At 40.5% G+C, this 19,448-nt stretch overlaps 2 protein-coding genes across 3 annotated transcripts in view; one reads left to right on the top strand and one right to left on the bottom strand.

Moving 5' to 3' along the window:
- Window positions 1–786: 786 nt before the first annotated feature.
- On the top strand, window positions 787–4,455 carry DNAJC19 (DnaJ heat shock protein family (Hsp40) member C19). Its single transcript, XM_071566303.1, has 6 exons — window positions 787–876; window positions 1,296–1,347; window positions 1,600–1,673; window positions 2,019–2,095; window positions 2,999–3,069; window positions 4,322–4,455. The coding sequence occupies exons 1-6, from the start codon at window positions 874–876 to the stop codon at window positions 4,390–4,392; spliced, it is 348 nt and encodes a 115-aa protein (XP_071422404.1). The 5' UTR covers window positions 787–873; the 3' UTR covers window positions 4,393–4,455.
- A 1,884-nt stretch (window positions 4,456–6,339) lies between these two features.
- FXR1 (FMR1 autosomal homolog 1) overlaps window positions 6,340–19,448 on the bottom strand; it is a 32,416-nt gene continuing 19,307 nt past the window's right edge. The window contains exons 9-17 of one of the 2 annotated variants that reach the window (XM_071566125.1): window positions 18,343–18,421; window positions 15,848–15,957; window positions 15,117–15,203; window positions 14,254–14,461; window positions 12,461–12,664; window positions 11,563–11,763; window positions 10,742–10,822; window positions 8,213–8,304; window positions 6,340–7,364 (exon numbers count right to left, since the gene is read on the bottom strand). In XM_071566125.1, coding sequence (XP_071422226.1) covers window positions 7,194–7,364; window positions 8,213–8,304; window positions 10,742–10,822; window positions 11,563–11,763; window positions 12,461–12,664; window positions 14,254–14,461; window positions 15,117–15,203; window positions 15,848–15,957; window positions 18,343–18,421 — 1,233 coding nt within the window. In that variant the 3' untranslated portion in view covers window positions 6,340–7,193. The remainder of the gene's footprint in view (window positions 7,365–8,212; window positions 8,305–10,741; window positions 10,823–11,562; window positions 11,764–12,460; window positions 12,665–14,253; window positions 14,462–15,116; window positions 15,204–15,847; window positions 15,958–18,342; window positions 18,422–19,448) is intronic. The other variant, XM_071566126.1, reaches the window with a different exon arrangement.

Genomic DNA, 19,448 nt, shown 5'->3' on the forward strand with positions numbered 1-19,448 from the left:
ACCTGGAGCAGGTGACACAGGAACGCGTGCCGGTGGGTTTGGAATGCCTCCAGACAGGGAGACTCCACACTCTTCCTGGGCAGCTGTTCCAGTGCTCTGCCACCCTTAATGTACAGAAGTTCTTCCTCATGTTGAGGTGGAACTACTTGTGGTTTAGTTTATGGCCATTGCTGCTGCAGCTGTCACTGGGCACCACAGAAGAGTCTGGCACCACCCTCTTGGTGCATTAATGACATCCCCTCTCAGTCTTTTCCAGACTGAACATGCCCAGCTCCTGCAGTCTCTCCTCATAAGAGAGATGCTCCAGACGTCTCATCATCTTTGTGGCCACCACTGGACCCTCTCCAGTATCCCCTTGTCTTTCTCGTACTGACGAGCCCAGAACCGGGCACAGCACTCCATTACCCTCTGGAGGGACTGAGAAATTACTTTTTCTTAAAAAGCGAATCTGGGGTGTCAGAAGCCTGTGGGCCAGGGGCGAAATCCCTTAGTTACATTAAGAACAAGATCAGTACTATGGCTTTTACAACCCCGTAACACCGCGCTCTGCGAGAGCTCCCGTGCGGAGCTGCCGCCTCTACACAGACTCGGCCCCGCGGCCCCGGCCCTGCTGTCCCACACCCGCCGGGCTCTGCCTGCCCCGGCACTGTGCTATCCCTTCCCGGGGTCTCTGCCCTCCCTTCCCCGGCACTGTACCCTCCCTTCCTCGGGGGCTCTGCCCTCCCTGGGACTCTGCCCTGCCGGGGCTGTGCCCTCCCTTCCCCGGCGCTCTGCCCTCCCGCTCCGCCCGCGTTCCTGGGGCGGTGTCCCGGCTCGCTCCCGCCCCGCCGCTTTACGGCATTGGCCGCGGTGTTTGCGGCGCTCGGGGCCGACATGGTGAGTGTGTCCGCGCTGTGCGTGCCCTTCCCGGCCCGGGGGCTCCGCTGGCCGTGGCCGCGGTGCGAGGGGCCCGGGCAGGCCGCTGGTTCCGGCCTCGGCCGCGCAGCCCCGGCCGGGCCGGGCTGGCTCGGCCCTCGCGGCTCGGGAGTCTCCGAAGCGGTGTCCCCGCGGCCCTTCGCTGTGTCCCGCGGCCCTTCGCTGTGTCCCGCGGCCCTTCGCTGTGTCCCCGCGGCCTCTCGCTGTGTCCCCTCGGCCCTTCGCTGTGTCCCCGCGGTCAGCGGGGGCGCCGAGGCCCGAGCGGTGACCCCCGGCCGGCCCGTGGCGGGGTGTACGCTACTCCGACCCGCCCCACGCACCGCCGGTGGTTTTTTTAAATTTGTCCTTTGGTAAACAAGCGCTCTGTGTTCCCTGTGCAGGCCAGCACGATGGTGGCGGTCGGCCTTGCCATAGCGGCGGCGGGATTCGCAGGTGTGTAAGTGACAGGGGACACCCAACAGCCAGTGCTGTCTGTGCTTCAGGGCTGGTTTTAAGGTAGCCTGGTGGATGATACAGAACACTCCTTTGGGAGAACCTGTATTAATGACTGTGATTGAACAAAATTGTTACTTTTTATATAAAAAAACCTTATTCCACGTTCTAATCCACAAGTTACCAGTTGCATTGGATTGCTAAATCTTTGTGAAACTATACTTGGCCTTGATCAATACTCATCTCTTTAAGGTCGCTATGCAGTAAAAGCCATGAAGCAAATGGAGCCACAGGTTAAACAAGCACTTCAGAACCTACAAACACCTGTAAGTTTTTGTTCATCAGTAGAATCTTTTTATTTAAAAGTTTACTTGGTGAAACTACAGACTCTGTGGCACTGCTGTATTTTTCTCCATTACTAAACATAGTTTTGTCAGTAATAACAATCTCAGAGATTCTAGTGGTGATTGGCTAATAGAGAACTTTTTCTGGCAATGTTAATACTCCAATAATGATACTCTACTTCAACAGAATTTCTTATTACAAGTGCATAAGAAGCTTTTCTATTTTTACAGACTAAAATCTCAGCAGCTTCTAAAGCAATAATGACTTGTTTTAACTTACAAACTTAAAAATTAATGGTTTTTAAACTAACATGTTTTCTCTTTTAGGCCTTCAGTGGTTATTACAGGGGTGGATTTGAACCGAAAATGACTAAACGAGAAGCGGCTTTAATACTAGGAGTGAGGTAAATGAAATTTATTAGAAGTGAAAAGTGGAAGGGAGGCAGTGGTGTTTCCTGGTGTTTCCTTTTGTTTGAAAGGGATGTCATTCTCATGCGTAAGGCCATCCTATGCCCAGCATCCCCTGGGAGTGTCATTGCCAAGTCAGGAAACAGGTGGCCTTTCAGGGTTTTCTGTGCTTATTGGGCATTTTTTGCTGCACTTGAGCTTGGTTGAAGCTAATTCTATCTGGACTTCCAAACACCTGCAATTCCCTCGCACATGCAGAAGGTTTAAATAAGCTCTTTTCAGGAAGCCTTGGGGTTCACTCGGCGTGGGGAACGTGGTTGTGCTGTTTGCTGTGGTTCCTGTCACTGCTGGGCCATTTCAGATGGATGCAGGATGTGTGTGCTGCAAACCCACTTCTTGTATCTCTATCACTTCAAGAACATAATTGATCTGAGTATGGTGACAATCCCTGCCAAAACACCTAAGGCCAAATACACAAATCTTCCCAAACAAATAACTTCTGTTTGAAGGAAACTTCCAACTGTGAAGTTTGTTGTTTGCTGTTTTTTTGGTGTTTTTATTTTTAAATAAACCAAGAGCAAATTTTTTTTTCATTCAGCCTCTAGGAAGTTTTCCCAATAAAAATATTACAGTGTAGTTCCGTTTCTTTTGAATCATGTGGATGACTCCCATCCTATTGGAGTGCTGTATCATGTCTTCTTAGCAGTGTTTTGGAAAAACCTTAGAAACCCTCTCCAGGGTTTACACACTACACATCACGAGTAGGAAAAGAAAAATATAGAAGTTAGCCAAATAGTTTATGGATAAGATAGAGTACTCACTTATTCTCAGACAGCTTGAAGATCTGGGGCGGGTCTCATGAGGGTCCCTTAAGTCAGTTTTTCTCTCTCTTTTTAAAGCCCTACAGCCAACAGAAGTAAAATTAGAGAAGCTCATAGGCGGATCATGCTTCTTAATCATCCAGATAAAGGTAAGGAAATTAAGTCATGTTGATTAATTAATGTATGTTTTTAACACAGATTAATGGAACTGTGTAGGAAGAAGTGAGTGAGACATGACTACCTCAGCTACTAAAAAACCCACAGAAAACTGCAAAGAAATTTTAGGGTGCAGACAAATTCAGCAGGTCAGTTTGTTACTATGTCCTAATGTATCAGATTAGAATAGGATTTATTAAAATGAGACTTAAAATTGCCTTAATTTTAGATGAAAGCCCAGAGTATACTTCTATACTTTTATGTACCACATCTGAGTTGGAGTTCATGTGATGCCTTGGGAATTCACCATGAATGGCAAGTATTGAGCCTTCTGCAGCTGCTGAAAACACAAAATTGTGGAATATTCCCGTTTGCAGTACTCCAAAGGCTCAGAATCCAGTTGTTCTCAAAGTTAGTAACTCAAGGCATCTCTACCTGTTCTAAATTCTGTTCAGTGAGTCAGAGTCATGTGTTGGTGCTTGGCACTCACCTTCTTAGTTCGTTGTTTAAAAGGTAAAATGGCTTCCTTTAAAGTGACTGTTGAACTCATTACTTTTATGCACCAAAATCCAACATAATCCCTGGGATATGCCTTTCACAGATAATACTGAGCAGAAGTTAACTTCAAAATTAACTTTACTGAATATATGGAGAACCTAAAAATAGCTATCCAGAGACTGCTAGAGCATTTCATGTTTTACATGACCTAAACAAGTTAAATTAAGCTTCAAGTAAATAGAGTAATTTCAGTACAATTAAAAGTGTATATGCCACAAACACAGTCATTTGCACTGTGAATTCTGTTTCAGTGTTTCCCTAAGTCACTTGTTTGCTGTGTTGAAAAGCTGAACTAGTCCCTTGGTACAGCAGCAGTTTGTGTGTGGCCTTGAAGGAGGAGGAGGAGGAGGAGGAGGAGGGTTATCTGCAGAAATGTTAGTTCAATAGTTCTGTATTCACCAGACTGTGCTAAGTCATTAGTGACCAATTCTTTTATGACTGATAAAACAGGAGGAAAAAAACACTCCAGTGAACTAAAAACAGCCTGACAAGAAAAAATTGTGACATTGAGCTCCTGCAGTGACTGTGCCTGAACTGAGACAGGTTCAGTCGTAACCAGTTTGTTGTCTAGCTGGTAGAACCCTCAGACCATATTCACTTTCTTTTCTGTGTACTGTGGCAGTATTAACAACACAGAAAAAAATGGGGGGGTTCTTTCCATCTGACAAGAGGTTTTCTTTTTTCTAGGTGGCTCTCCATACGTAGCAGCAAAAATCAATGAAGCTAAAGATCTACTGGAAGACCAAGCTAAAAAATGAGACAAAATCTCTCAGAGGGTTTGTCCCTACAAATGATTATTTTTGATAAATGGCTTAAGAGTTCTCATGTCAGTCTCTGCCTTTATATAAATGAAGCTGGAAATACAAATCCAGGGAGGTGCTTCCCTCCTTCCTCAGTCACTATTTTGGGGAAATGTGGGAGGGAGTGAGGCTTAAAGTTTTTCCATAGCTGTTCTTAATTAAACAGCACCATTTGCCACTCAAATATTTTGTGTTAGAAAGCAGTAACTTGGTGTGGCCAGTGCATGTTACCAGGCACAGGTAGACTTTCATGCTGTTACCTATTTCTGTTAACTTGCCGTGTTTAAAGTGCTGCTGCTCTTCCATTTGCCAAAGTTGGCACAGTGAACTAGTTTGGGGAAGGGGTGGAAAAAACAGAGGGTTTTCTTGACGGAAAGAGCTGGGTCAAGTGTGTGGTTGACTCTGACTGAAGAAATAAAGTGCAGGAAACAATGTACTCCCTTGTCTTTGCCTTGTGAAAAACAAGGTTGGTTGAGTTTCCTAAGTTACTGATGAGTCTGGAATGTCCTAGATTTTAATAACTGAGTTTTTGATGAATTTTATAGCATTTAATAAATTCTGTATTTTTTGTAAAAGTACTGTAGTTTTAATACATTATGATATCCTACAAAGCTAGAACTCGCATCATAAGGCTTGTATTTATAGTGAGTAGGAAACAGGAACTCTTTATGCAGACTGAGGATACCCAAGCTGGATTTGTGCTGCGTGAAGCCTCACACCCACCAGCAGCTGTTCTTGAGGATCTCAGGTGAGGCCAAGGAGCTCTGTCGTACTTCAAGAATCTCCTGGTGTTTCTGCAGCACCTCTGGCAGCGAACGCCCACCTGTTCATTATCTTGAGTTTTCATGTCCCAGAACCTGGACTTGGGACTGCTGCTTGAAGCATCTGACATCGTCTGTGCAAGTGCTGCCTCTCATGCTGCTGTGGACTATTTCTAGGTCATTGTGAAAGATTACAACACTTAGGGAGTTCTGTGTCTTCAGGAAACAGGGTCAAGTGGTAAGATGTAGAACCTACCAAGAGGGGAGGGAAGTACCTTTTCTTTGCCACAGAATTTAAAGCAGGGTGAAGGACAGCTGGAATAGCACCATGCACAGTTCAACAGTCTGCACGTTCCAAGCTACAAACAGAATGTTTCTGTACTTAAGTTTTTCCCTGCCAAATTCTACTGCCTTCTTAAACAACTTTTTTTCCCTCTTCCCTCTTTTTCTAACTTTCTCCAGTCCTGTGCCTGCCTCATCAGCTGCGTTACTTGTGCGCACTTGAGTTACAACAATTAAAGTGTGTGTGTTCTACAGGAGGGAACATTGGGGCTGGGTGTCTCTAAAGTCATACTACAAACTGCCCATCTCCTGAACTGACACACACCCCCCAGCCTGTTTGGGACAGCTCTGCTGGAGCTGTACCAGGGAGAGCAGCTGGAGGCATGGGTGGTTCAGAACACTTATCTTTTGTCCTTATTCGCTCCTGACAAAATCAGGTAAGACAACTTTTTTCACTTAAGTCAGCAGAGCTGCAGCACTCCCATTTGCCGTGACTTCCTACAATTCCTTGCTAACCAGATGATTTTCCTTACCTCTTTTGTCCTTCATTGCTCAGGCTCTTGTGCCCAAAAAGATGAGTGGGTGTGCCATGCTTTTAACTTCTCAATCAAAAACTACATCTGCATTAATTCTTATATATGTTAGTCAGGTATGTGATTCTCCAAGATAAGGAGTCTAATGGTTTTAGACTTGTTAACTGATGTTTGACATCATCACCTTAAAGAAAGGAAAATCAGCATGTTAGAAAATCTTATTAAAAAGAGTTGAGGTTCAAGCTGCCTGACAAGCAAGCTTCCATTGTTAGTTACAGCTTGAAAACCTTAAAGTCAATAGTAATTTAAATTTCTGATAGAAACAGTCAACAGATGGAAGATCAAAGTTTATTTTCTTTTACTACCAGCATACAAAAAAAACATATTGCACATCAAACAACCAAAACAAAAATAAAAATACTCTACTATGGACTAACATATGTAGTTTATACAGAATAAACTTTCTGGAAATTGATCTTTTCAGTAGTTCAGGTTATGTCTTAATGGACATGACTAATTCAGCTTAGTGTTAACTAAAGCTATGTTTGATTTTTAAATACTGTACAGTTTAATAAATAAACCAAACAAAGCCTCAATGTAGAACAGTCACTGCCAATGTCACCCAGTGTCCCTGCAGATTATGAGAATTTAACAAATGTATTCCAGTGGTCTGCAGATTTTTCCTCTACATACAGCATTTAAAAAACATGTATTAAAACAGACCAGTTTCCAGACTAAACTAATGGAGAAATTACATTTCAGTGCAAAATATTTTAGACTGCATTTCTTTCTAGTATTCCTCAGGTGAAGAAGTGGTTGCATATTATTAAAAATGTAACAAAAGCAGCTAAATGCTTTCATAAAGAGTATTATGTTAGGGATCCCCCTCACATCTTTGCCGTATTTTGAAAACAAAATAACATTTCCTATAGCCAGCAATTTTGTTTATTTAAATGTTACATATACTATCTCAAGGCACATCTGATGATATATTTATAACACAGTAGGTGTCAAAGTATGTTTAACATATGATTTCTTCAGGATCCCTCCCCTTTCTGTATTCCAAAATGGAGGAACTGAAAGTGCGGTGTCAAGACTGGCGATCCATATTCTATCTTTGGCAAGCTTATACAAGCACTATTTTAAATGTAATGTAAAAGAACTGTAAACTAGGAACTTCAGTTTATGAAACACCATTCAGCACTGCTTCTTCCTGATTATTTCCATCCTCTTGAACAGTGACTTTCTTTTCATCAGGACTGTGCTGTAGTTTAGAAGGCTCATCCCCAGAAGTGGTAGCAGGACCATTCACTGCCTTCTCAGAAGGGCTGTTTTCGTCAATCGCATCTTTTGCCTTGTAAAAACAAGAACAGGGTAATACAAAAATTCCATAACAATACAGAGTGTAATGTTCTTTTCCCTCTGGCTCACACAGCAGCTCTGCAAGAGGAAACACCTCTTGTGCCTGTATCCTGTCATTTAGAGCATCCTATTACTTACCTTGTCATTTATAGGACACTTCTGCGGAAACCGTGCCAAGGCAACCCCAGGACTGCACAGCCCCAGCACACCCAAAATGCCTTATTTCAAACTGTCTAAACCCATGAAGGGGTTAACCGAAAAACTGAGTTTCATACCCCTAATAGCAAGATTAGATTTTGTTAATGGATCTTTCATGTTTTGCTGCACTCAGACATGACTTGTGGCAATATGTTCGTTGTTACTTTAGAACAAATTCTGCTTTATTCAGTTCTGGTTATTTTTCAGAATATGTAATGTCACTCTGATCCCTGAAGGAGAAAATATCTCAAATACGCAATCTGTGTAATATTAATTCCTTCTAAAATACTTTGTAGAAGTCACTAGAAATGCCACCTAGTATTCTCTATCCCTAAGGTTTAGTTCTCCAGACTTACCAGGGACAGTTTTCACATTTTATTACATAATGCAACATTACTAAAGTGTAATATTTTAAAATGTGTACAGACTTAATTCTAGCATTACCCTGGTTTCTGTGAAGTCTGCAATGACAGTCTACAAATCACTGTCAGCTCTGTTTACTCTGGGCCCTTTTTGCTTTTTATGATTTATTCTTGAACTCGAATATACTTATAGTCAAATGAGGGTGAGCTAACTGGAGCCTTGATTCCTTTACTGTTCTGCTGAAAGGAAGGAAAGAGATACACGTTAAAAAAATCTTACCGTTTCTTTCTTGGTTTTGGCTAGTGTCTCCTTTGGAGGGTTTCTCTGTCTACTTTGAGATTCAGCTCGTGATATATAATCAGCTACTGTTACTGTTCAAGGAAAAAAATCACAGTGATGCTCACATCAGCAGTCAATTCAGCATGAACCTTCATGTCTTTTCTGCACAAGTTACGCTCTAACTGGGAGACATCTCACAAAAGGCCTTCACACTTACAGGTTATCAACCACAGAGAAAAGATCAATTTGTTTCTGTTAAACACAATTTTTACTAAAATCAGTGGTAATGTGATGAACTGAAGGTGGACTCTTAATATTTTGGTCCAATTGCAAATTTGATTGGAAAAGAAGGGCTTTCTCTACCAGGTTTGAAGAGATCAGGCTGCAGGCTCTTTGAGCTGTGTTTGTCACTGAGGTTGAGTAGTGAAGAATGTCACACTAATAAAATAAAGGCAAGTTAAACTGTGCCCAGAACTGGGGGAGGTTCAGAATGTGGTATCACGGTAATGCGGAATTCAAATCTTTGTTATGCCCTGAAGTGACTGACAGAGAACTCTCCCTCCTGGAGGTCCTGGGGACGCTGTCCATCAGCACTGGTCCCTTCCTCGGGGGTGGGGCAGTCGGGGGGTGTGGACACGGACGGTGCTGTCTGAGGGGCAGCACAGCCATGTCTGCCTGGTACGGCTGCACTTACTGGGTGCCAGCCAGGGCTCCTCTGACCTCTTTCTTCTTACCACCTCAGCACATGCTCCTGGAGCCTGGTCTTGTCTGATCCTGCCCTCTTTCAACCACACCAAGAGTCAATTCTATCTTTAGAATACAGAGTACTGCAAATTTAAACATACACTTGTGTATCTGATGAGCTAAAGCACATTAAGATTGGCAAGCATTACCTATTGAACTGTACAGTCAATTATATTTAGTGTATCATGAATTCAGGTGATCCATTTTTCTGGATTTAGGAATGATTGTGCATGAAACTCAAATCAGACTGGAAAGTACAACACATGAATTTCTTTTATAGTAATTAGACTTCTTACAACTGAGTCCTTCCAGAAGTGTCAAGAGTTTCTGCACAAGAATTGTCTTCTTTAAAGTGAGGTTCTGTACCCAATTCCTCTAATGCCAAGAGCAAGCATGTTTCATGCACACAGTGCATTCTTAATATTCATCTACATGTAAGGACTCATAACATAGAGCAATGTACATCAAATAATACAACTAAATGAGTCAAGTATAGTGGTTGGCACTGGTGGGGGCAGGAAGGGAAGAGTTTCTTCCATCTTAATTTCACTCACTATATACTTAAGAAGTATTTATGAAGAGATTAAATTATTAGAGCATTTTTAACAAAGACAGTATAACTAACTACAAATGCTCTTAGTGTTGCATTTTATTTTAAGTATTCATTGTGCAAACTGAAAACAGTATCTTGAACAAAGACAGGAGCAGGAAAAAAAGGAGAAATCTTGTTTGGGAAATTTTGTTTTGTTCTTAGAATACTCAGATTTAAAAGAATTCCCATGGTTTTGTAGAAATGCCTAAAATCTCTATGTTGCTGGCTGAAATTAGTTTCTTAGAAGTAAAAGCTGATCCACTTTTACTTTTTCTGCCCCTTTATAAACTCGTATCACTGTTATAAAACTGGAATGATGAGAAGTAATGGATGGGTTTGAGTTTTTCTAGGAGGGTGAGGTGTTTGATATTCTCCTTCCCCTAGGTTTTAGTTAGCATAATGAAACAACTTTTATCTTCTTAATCAAATATTGCATGAGCACCACAGATATAAGGAAGACAAATATAGGTGAAATTTTGAACCTGTCAATCTAGAAGACCTTCTGTTACTACCTTGCACCGTGTATATACAAGCATTTTCTAAATAGGGCATTATACTGAAAATTAGCCAGTTCATCTTTAACATTTCAAGTGTTAGTACACACAAAAGAAATGCAACAAGCCACAACAACAAAAACTGGAAACATGCAATTTCACTTAAATTCCTCCTCCTTCCCACCCTCAATTTGCAGATGACTTAAACTACTCCCACCAGCCAAGGACTGACAGCAGCAGCGTGATGCCGGTGTGGGGCTGGCAGATCCCATGCGAGTTCCCTCACAGAGCTCTGCCAGGACCCACCTCCTGCCACTCCAACGCTGCTGCTCAGTCGCTGCTGAAAAGGTTGTGTCCCAGTCAGTGCAAGCGCACAGATGCAGGTGAGTGCAGACCATGAACCTTCATGTTTGTCGTGATCCTGGACCACAGAACTCAACAGCACTGTGGCTATTGACTTCCATGAGAGCTGGATCAGAAGCATAACTCGTATGTCCAAGCAAAAAGTTAGACATCGATTAGTTTCATTAGACAGATTTTAGAAGTTCTCCTAGTAGAAGGAATGTCTTTCATCTTTGTCTAGTAGTCTTATTAGTTATTGAGTAACCTTTTGATATTATGCAGCTCTATGTAAAACAGCAGACACAACATTCTCTCATGCTTTTGACCTGAGATTACCCACAGCTCCACTCGAATTACCTGGCTGTCTATCTTCTGCCTGACCCCTGAAGCGACGCCTGCGGCTACGATTGCGTCGCTGGGGTTTTTTGTCACTATCATCTGCAATTGCAAAGTTTATAATGAACTATTTCTGATCATAAAATAAATAAATTCTTCAGCAGTTTCAGCATGGGGCATTTAAAATTGCTTCTGTTAAAGACAGAGACTAAGTAAGACAGAAAAGCTAGAAGAAAATTTTATACTACAAGCATACACAGTAACACAGAAGCTAGATTTTACTTTTTGTTCTTGGTTCATTAAAACATTTAGGCATGTGCTTAATGACCTCAGATTTCATTTATTAAGTAACCATACGTCAAATTTTATCAACATAACCCAGAGGGTTTTCTCTACATTAAGCAACAGATTATAATCTTGTCCCAGTAAGTATCAAGAGAATTTATTGAGGGAAAGTACTTAAGCAGAATCTGGGTAGAGACAAATTAACAGATACTTAAGTAGCTTTCCCACACTGAGACAGGTTACCAAGGACAAAACAGAATGCTGATCCGACAGTACTGTTTCTATCAAAGCAGCAGTACCAATGGCAAACAACAAATCAAGTCTTTGGCGTCTCCATCAGACAGTTTTTACAAAAAAGGCACATGAAAAGGCTAGTGGAGCTCAGTAAACAAGAGATTCCATGGCACAGCCACGGAGGGAGTCTTCAATCAGACAGCAACCTTGAACAGAACAACAATTCATCACTAACAAAAACAAACAAGGGCTTCACTACACTTACAGGGACAACATGCTTTTTCTTAGCTTGCTCTGGGATGATCATCCAACCATTTACATACCTAAACCATTCTCATTAACAGAAGCTGTATCAGACTCTGTCATTCCATCCATAAGAACAGCATCTTCATCAGTCCTTCGTCGACGTGACCTCCTGCGGCGGTTACTGCTGTGGTGGGACTCGCTGGCGTCGGTGTCCACGGTCTGGTCTGACTCTGTGTTATCCAGCAAGCTGTAAGGGTTGCTGTCTGGATCTTTAAGCACTAAACAAATAGAAAGTTTCCATCTGAAATACTTCAGTGACACATAACTTCATTTCCAAGCTGACTTAATCTGTGTCTGAAAGTTTCAAACTACAGAGCACTCTTAGGAAAAGCTGTAACACACAGAACTGCAGTACCTGATTTCATGCTGGCTCCTCTCTGACTCTTAACCCAACAGTAACAATTCTGGCCACCACAACAGGCACTTGCCTTATTTCACCATGAAGATTTCCAAGGTGATATTTAGAGAACTTTTATTCTAAACACCTAAATATATAAAACAAAGCTTTCCCTTCATAGCAGCTTACTATGTCTGACACTACTACAGTGTTACGTTAACACAGTCAGATTCTAATAAAACATAACTTCCAGCCTTTAATTTCTTCTCTCATTCTGTATCTAAACATAAGCTTAACTCAGAAGGCAGCCATAGGCAACATCCCAAAGATTTATCAGCTTTACTAATAACATTATTATGTGTGAACAGCAGAGGAAGGAAATGAACATTGCCACAAACAGAAAATGAACAAAAATCTAACAACACTGTGTATGACACAAAACTATCACACAACTACACTGAAATCCCATGGTATTAAGACTGTAATGTAAAATGGAGTGTAGTAGTAAGAGGTAAGAGGTTATACAGAAAATTGACAGGAACAAAATCTAAAATCAAAATCCACTTGGAGGACAGTACCAGAGCTGATGGATGACTTGCCACCGCGAGGTCCACCACGCCCGCGGCCTCCAGACACGCTACGCCCTCGTCCCCCAGGGCGGCGTCTGTTGTCACGTTGGTGCCTGCTCTCTCTGTCATCTTCTCCTGCCAAGGACCAGTCACTAAGTTCATCTTTTCTCTCAGATTCTGTTTCAGATGGATTGGAGAGCTCAGAGTTTGTACCTTGTACAAAAAGAAAATTGGAATACATTTTAGGATTATGTTTTGGTTTCATACCCTCACAGAAGTATTTCAAACAGCATGGCTGGTTATATATGTCCGATATTTAAAAAGAAAAAAAATTAAAATCATTAATATACACTTACACAAGTATTTAATTATATACATAGTTTTATACATATATACCATATAAAAATATATGCACATGTAAAATATAAAGAGCAGAAGTTAGCTAAATTTCTAAGATTCTCAGCCTAAGTTTAATAGTATATAAAATAAGGGCTGAAAGATTACCAAATCTGTGATTTCTGTACACAGATAAATGAAGGATTAAGCAATGTTTCCTCTCTTTGTTTACACACTGCAGGCATTTGGTGCAGTTTCTAGGCAACTTCTCTGAAATTCCCAAGGACAAGTTTGCCACCTTATAGCCCATGGCTGTTGCTAAGCAACCCCTTCTGGCTGTTTTAATGCTGAACAATTTCCCTGTTTATATTAAATAGCATCTGTAATACCCAGCCATCTCTGAGCTAACCAAGCCCACACAGCTTTTTACTACCTGAAAATTCAACACCTACTATTTATTTTAAGCATCCAGGAACTCCCCCTACTAACCATTCTGGAAAAAAGAGACTTAAACGCATATGGATCTAACACGTGAGTCTTACCATTTTCTGGGGGAAAAAAATAATTTCAGTTTTCATATGAAAATCTGTGTATATAAACAAACTGAAAAACATTCATTACAGTTTAGTCTGTTCACTGGTAAACAATAAAAAATGTATTTACAAACATCATCAGAATCAGGATGACTAACATGGTATGGATCCAGGAAGCGACAGCCAGGGCCAGACTGTAAAACCCAAAAGGAGTCCAATTTTGTATCAGAAATGATCCACATGTAGAAATCCAGAGTCATTTACTGTATTGAATAAATAATGTTATCCCTGTTCACTGGAGCACCCATGTTTCTTTATGGAACATGTCTACATTGAAATGCAGTGTCTCCATTTGGGAAGCTGCTGCTGGGATGAGCTGGGGATGTTCACACTTCTCTGAACTGAACAGCACTGCCCTGTTAATTCAGAAATGCATCAGAACACCTCACTTCATCTTAAATCCAGCTAGTTCCCGACTGAACGAAAAAACCCACAGGATTTTTTCCTCCCTCCAATTTAAATAATTTTGGTTTACTTTTCAAAAATATGCTCCTCAAATGGGCATGATTGTAGACAAGCATTTTTTTCCTCCTCCTCAAGTCAAACATATAATGCTAATTACAGATTATATTTTTTAAATTTGTGTCTCCTGAAAAGTGTCTGTAGTTCCTTCTCTTTCCCAGCTTTGCAGACTTTAACTACTAACACCGAAGGCACAACAGTTTGGTTTGCCCATATTTTTCAATTTTACACTTCAGCAAGACTGTAAACCTTATGATGTGTTCTGAGCTACATACAAAGCAATATGGCAATCCTGAATTTTCAGCCTCACCTGAATTCACTCAACTGTGCTGAACACAGAGAAACCCAGAGAAAGTTTTGGATTCAAAAGTATCCTGAGGACTTGCTCCACAGATGCTCAAGAACACTCACCGTAACCAGAAGTGTAATTGGGGCCTCTGCGGCCTCTTCCTCTCCCGCTGTAGGACCTGGACCCTTGCACTGAGGAGAGGGTGCTCTCATCAGTTGTGTAACCCTTTTCCTTCTCAGGAACTCGAGCAGAAGAAGGTCTGAAGCCCATACCAATCTGACGCAACTGTTCATCAATCTGGAGCCTTTCCAGTCTTAGTTGTTCCACCTCCTTCGTAAGAGGTAACAAAAACCAGTGCCAATAAATGTCCTTCCCAAAACAACATTATCCATCCCAGTCATCTTTAAAACTAACATCCCTGTAGCCAACTTAGCATCACCTTGAAAGCTCTTGCAAGTAACAGAATTCGAGTGAAAGTTGTGCTATTTCAGGAGTTTTGGAAGAAATCTAAAACCTTTCTCCTAAATCCCCATGCAGAAAGACTGTTTTTATGATTATCACTCCCTTTCTTAATTAGCCTGATTATGTTTTCCAGTCAAAATAAAAAAGAAAAAAGGGCGAACTGACAAAGTAACACAATTCAAATTAATTCATTATATCAGTTAACACCACAAAGCCAACTACGCAGAAATATTGTTCTATTACCATACACCATTAGTATGTTATTATTAAAAATTCCATCCCACCCCAACAGAGCATTAAGCTCACAAAAGCAAAATATGAATATAGACGAAAAATTGTGCATTACTTCCAAAATGCTCTGGGGGGTGGGTTCAAGGCACCGAACCTTAAATCCGAACCTTAAATCCTGATAGAGGTGCAGTATATATTTATATATAAAACCAGGAATTTTTGTTGCTTAAAAATTCTGTTACTTCAACCCAGGGTTCCTCTATAGATCCTTTCTATTTTTAGACCCACTCACCTTTAGATAGGCGATGTGATATTCTAACAGAACTTGGACATTCCCAATGCTTTCTTTGGTACCGACAAATACAAATGGTACCATTCCCTGTAGAAACAAAGCATCAAAGCTTTTTATCACAGAGAATATCATTGATGAAACAGTGCTTTCTCTTTAAGTTAAATAAAATAAATCTGTTTTAAATTACAAAAGTGAGCTGAGCAAGACAGTAACTGAGCCTTGGGCCGCAAAGACAAACTAGAAATATCTCAGACTGGTGTGAGGGGAGTAGCTTCAAACTGTCCAGCTTTCCCAACAACCTACTCTGGCAGTCACGGTAACCTGGCATACAGAGTTTATATTCCCCCACGCAATGCATGCTATGTGTATTTACCACAGTAGGTGTGCAGAAGCATCCACAGTTTACCAAGAAGTGTCCAGTGATTCATTAAACCAACTTTACAAGATTAAGCAGCTTTAGAAGACTTTATCTTGTGTTCTTATCTATATAAAATATGGCACTATTATGGACACTATTAACACTATCAATCTCAAATTAGTAATGAGCTAACGTATATATAGGAGAAAGATTACAAAAAGTCTCACGTCAGCTGCAAAAAGCTTTCCTTGAATTGCTTCATATAAAATTTATTGCAAGCTGACAGCTTAAAAACAGTGCTCTCTATATCCACAGGTTGTGAAATAAAAACTGGTTTTGAAAATATCACAGCTAGAAAGGCTGAAGTACTTACATCTTCACGGGGCAGCTTAGTTTCATTGTCTCCTTCAATTCTCACCCTGACGACTCCAGACTTGTCTACAATCTCCTGAATCACTTTTCCATTTTTTCCAATAACTTTTCCTTCAGAGGGCAAGAATTGTTAATTTTGCACCTGTTTTCAGAATATTTTAACGTGTTTCTTGGTATTTTAAGTTATGTATAACAAACCCCAAAGAATACCCCACATTGTGCCACAGGAAAGAGGTGAAAACTTCCAAAATTCTACTCTCTCTACATATATATATATTCCCAGTGACAAGTAGTGAAGAAGATCACCACTATGTACAAGCTTAAAATAGAACCAGACCAAGAGTAAAATGGCACAAGAGCTTTGCAAATGCTTATTAACATTTACATATCAAAATTATTTGGACCCCCTGACTCCACACATGCCCTCATTCAAACTTTCTTGGCATTGTGACAGGCTTCTGTATTTGCTGGAAGCCTCTTAAGTAAAATAATACATGATTACTTTCTGAAAATTCATTTTGCCTTTACAAAAGACTTGTCTACTACTGATGCTTCCCACATTACTTTTAAAATATTTGAGATCATGCATGGCATCAAACCATAGGTTATTCAGAACTTGTATGTTTCAATCTCAAAAAAAGCAACTCTTTCACTCCTTTACAAAAAGACTTTAGCTCTTAAAATAGTTATGTGGAAACATTTCTTCATCCCAGCTACAGATATCTGGTCCTTAAAAACATATATGTTTAAATTATGGGTAAAGAAAGATAGAACAACTCAAAAAACAGTGTAGCAGCCAGAACTGTGAGATAAAATACTCCGTAAGGAACATTCTTTACAGCAAATATCAACATGATATAAAGTGCAAAAAGCATTAAAAATTGTTTCCCTTCCTCAACAGTTCAAACAGCTTATCTTTTTGTCTTAAAAAAATATGTTACTGCTTATCGTTTTGTATCCCTACAGTTTCACTTTGCACAGCGCTCCTGTTACCACTACTAAAATAAACCACACACATTATAAACATATTCCTACAGATAATGGTTAGCCAGTATTTGGGAGAAAGTGCTTGGTCCCAAAGGACCTCAGTGGATGGAATGGCAATTCAGTATCTGGCATAGAATGAAATGCATGGGCACAACACAATGTCTTCTGAGGCATTAATGAGCACTACACCTCTTTAAACCTGGGTGTCTCCATCAAGCGTAGCCAAGTATCTGCTTACATGTGTTCCCACAGGTGATTTGGGCAGGACACCAGCCTTTGTCACAAACTGGTGTTGTCATTGCTTAAAAGCAGCATTTTCAGTTAAACACGCTGTTGTGACTTGTGCCCCAATTTCCTACGTGGGGCATATTCACCTCAGTGAACCTCTCCAAAAACTCAAGCTGTAAAGCACTAGATTTAGCAAAGTTCCTTGGTTTAACCAGGTTTGCTGAATGAGACTGCAGAAAAAAACGTGTTCATATATAAATTAATTTGTTGAATGTTAAAACGAACATTAACATGAGGTAGATTCAAGAGAACCATCAAGTTGCATCAGGTACACAATTTGCAGAAGTCCTATTAAAAAAAACCACCAAACAAATTGAAACCCACTACACCTTCACCTGCTCAGGTTCTAGAATCTTGAAAGTCTTAAGTTTTAGGAGTTTGCACATGAATTATTTAAATAATGTTGCAATCTCCAAGCCCCAAACCACAGGAGGTTAAAGCCCAAGTTTTAACTTCTCCTTTGGATAACTCAAGCTGGTGTTGAATCAGGTACAACACCTGCACCCTCAACAGTGCCTTGATGCCCACACTGTCCACAGGCTGGTCATGGGGAGCTGCCAGACTTGAGCAAAAAGCAAGCTAAGGGAAGTAAAATGAGGGAAAAGGAAAAAAGTCCCCTGTGAAAGACATGTTTGTCTCTTGAAGAGGAGTGCAATTAACCCCACCTTTAAGGGGCTTTTAGAACAGAAGCTACCAGAATATGCATTTTTAAGCTTTAAGAAGCTACACCTTCATAAAGCAGAAACATGGCCGTTTCAGACTGAGGATGAGCACTGCCAGTTTATAGAGGAGCTCACCACCATCCAACCACCACCCAACAAAGCTCAGTCCAGGAGGGAGCAGTAACAGGAGAATCATCTTGCATCATTCTTGCAACTCAGCTGCAGTATTTCCACAGTAAATTTTGGAATTTAGTTTCAGCACTTTCATGCAGTGAATTTAGTAAAGCATAATTTTTTTACTAGAATCTGAAGTTCAAATATTACCACTTTGTACAAATCTGTAATGAAGACAGTTTAAGTCTTAAAATCCTGACAAAGTATTATTCAACAACAATATATCCAATTTCATAATTCCATGATACATATAGTTTTAAAAGATTAATCAGTTTTTACTTAAAAAGAGAAATCAAATACTGTACTGGCACTAAAGCCTCTCTGCAAAGTCATGCTGATTAGTCTCCCTTTCCCCAAGTTTTCAGATTTTAGCAGTATTACATACCAACGAGATTTCTGGGAACTTGAATAAAATCCTCCACAAATTCCAAGTAACTTCTGGCCTTTTTTACTGCATCAGCAGTCTGGAAACGAATTTTAAAAAATGGAATTTATTTATGAATATAACATGTTAAAAACAAAACCTCATAGCAACAGCTCCAAGTCTTCCACACAAACTTATTTTCAAAAAGAGGACTAGAGACAAGATTATTCTAGGTTTGAACTAAATTATAAAGAAGTAATTAAAATGCCCAGAGACAAAACTCAGTAGAAAAGCAAAGCATCAGTAAAAAGTACAATGTATTTTTTCATGTTGAATAACATTTTAGGAGGTTTTTAACATAATAAAATGAGTGTCTCATCCCTGGAAGTGTTCAAGGCCAGGTTGGATGGGGCTTTCTGCAAACACTGAGATATGACAACCAGGGCACTCTCTCCCTCCAGAATGCTGGCTTCTGGCCACAGTTCATCTAAAGTGTTTTCCAAGCAAGAGCAGCAGCTCTGGGTATTGGAGAGAACTCCTGTAAAAGTCCTCTCACAGCTTTATTATTAAATGATGGAAATTAGCCAAGTTAATGGAAGCTACACAGATGCTGAAGAAACAGGCTTCATTTTAGCAACAGCAGAAGTGTAGAAATAAAGAGTATCAGCCCCTAGTCAACAATGACAGCTTCTGAGCACAATTTCCATTTTACACTAACACCTCAGCCCTTTCATCTGTCACTTTTTAGGCAACACATGAAATAGAGTACCACCAACTTCAGCATCTTTCAGCCAAATCAGGCAAATCCAAGAAGAATAAAAAAGTATTAAACCTCTACTTCTGTCAGAGGTCAAAATAATAGCAAAAGAAATAGGGGTAAATTGGATTTCAAGACAATGAAAGCAGTGATCAAGCACTGGAAAGAGATGAAGCAGAAGTTCTGCTGCAGCCTCTCAAGGCAACTGTTCAAATGATACAAACAACACAAATTAGCAATTTTTCGCCTTCAGTGAACTCTGCAAACAGGACACAATTAACCAGAGTTCCTGCCTCAGTTATGTTTATCAATTCTGTCCCAAATAAGGATGAGGTAACTAACAGTGCATGCACTTACAGAAGCAGAGTCA

This window comes from Pithys albifrons, chromosome 11 (assembly GCF_047495875.1).
Source record: "Pithys albifrons albifrons isolate INPA30051 chromosome 11, PitAlb_v1, whole genome shotgun sequence".
In the NCBI taxonomy this organism is placed as follows: domain Eukaryota; kingdom Metazoa; phylum Chordata; class Aves; order Passeriformes; family Thamnophilidae; genus Pithys; species Pithys albifrons.

Bases quoted from the DNA above. Each gene is read 5' to 3' on its own strand.
- DNAJC19 (XM_071566303.1), top strand. The intron at 1,674-2,018 runs GTAAGTTTTTGT...TTTCTCTTTTAG, and splicing joins TTCAGAACCTACAAACACCT to GCCTTCAGTGGTTATTACAG. The intron at 2,096-2,998 runs GTAAATGAAATT...CTCTTTTTAAAG, and splicing joins GCTTTAATACTAGGAGTGAG to CCCTACAGCCAACAGAAGTA.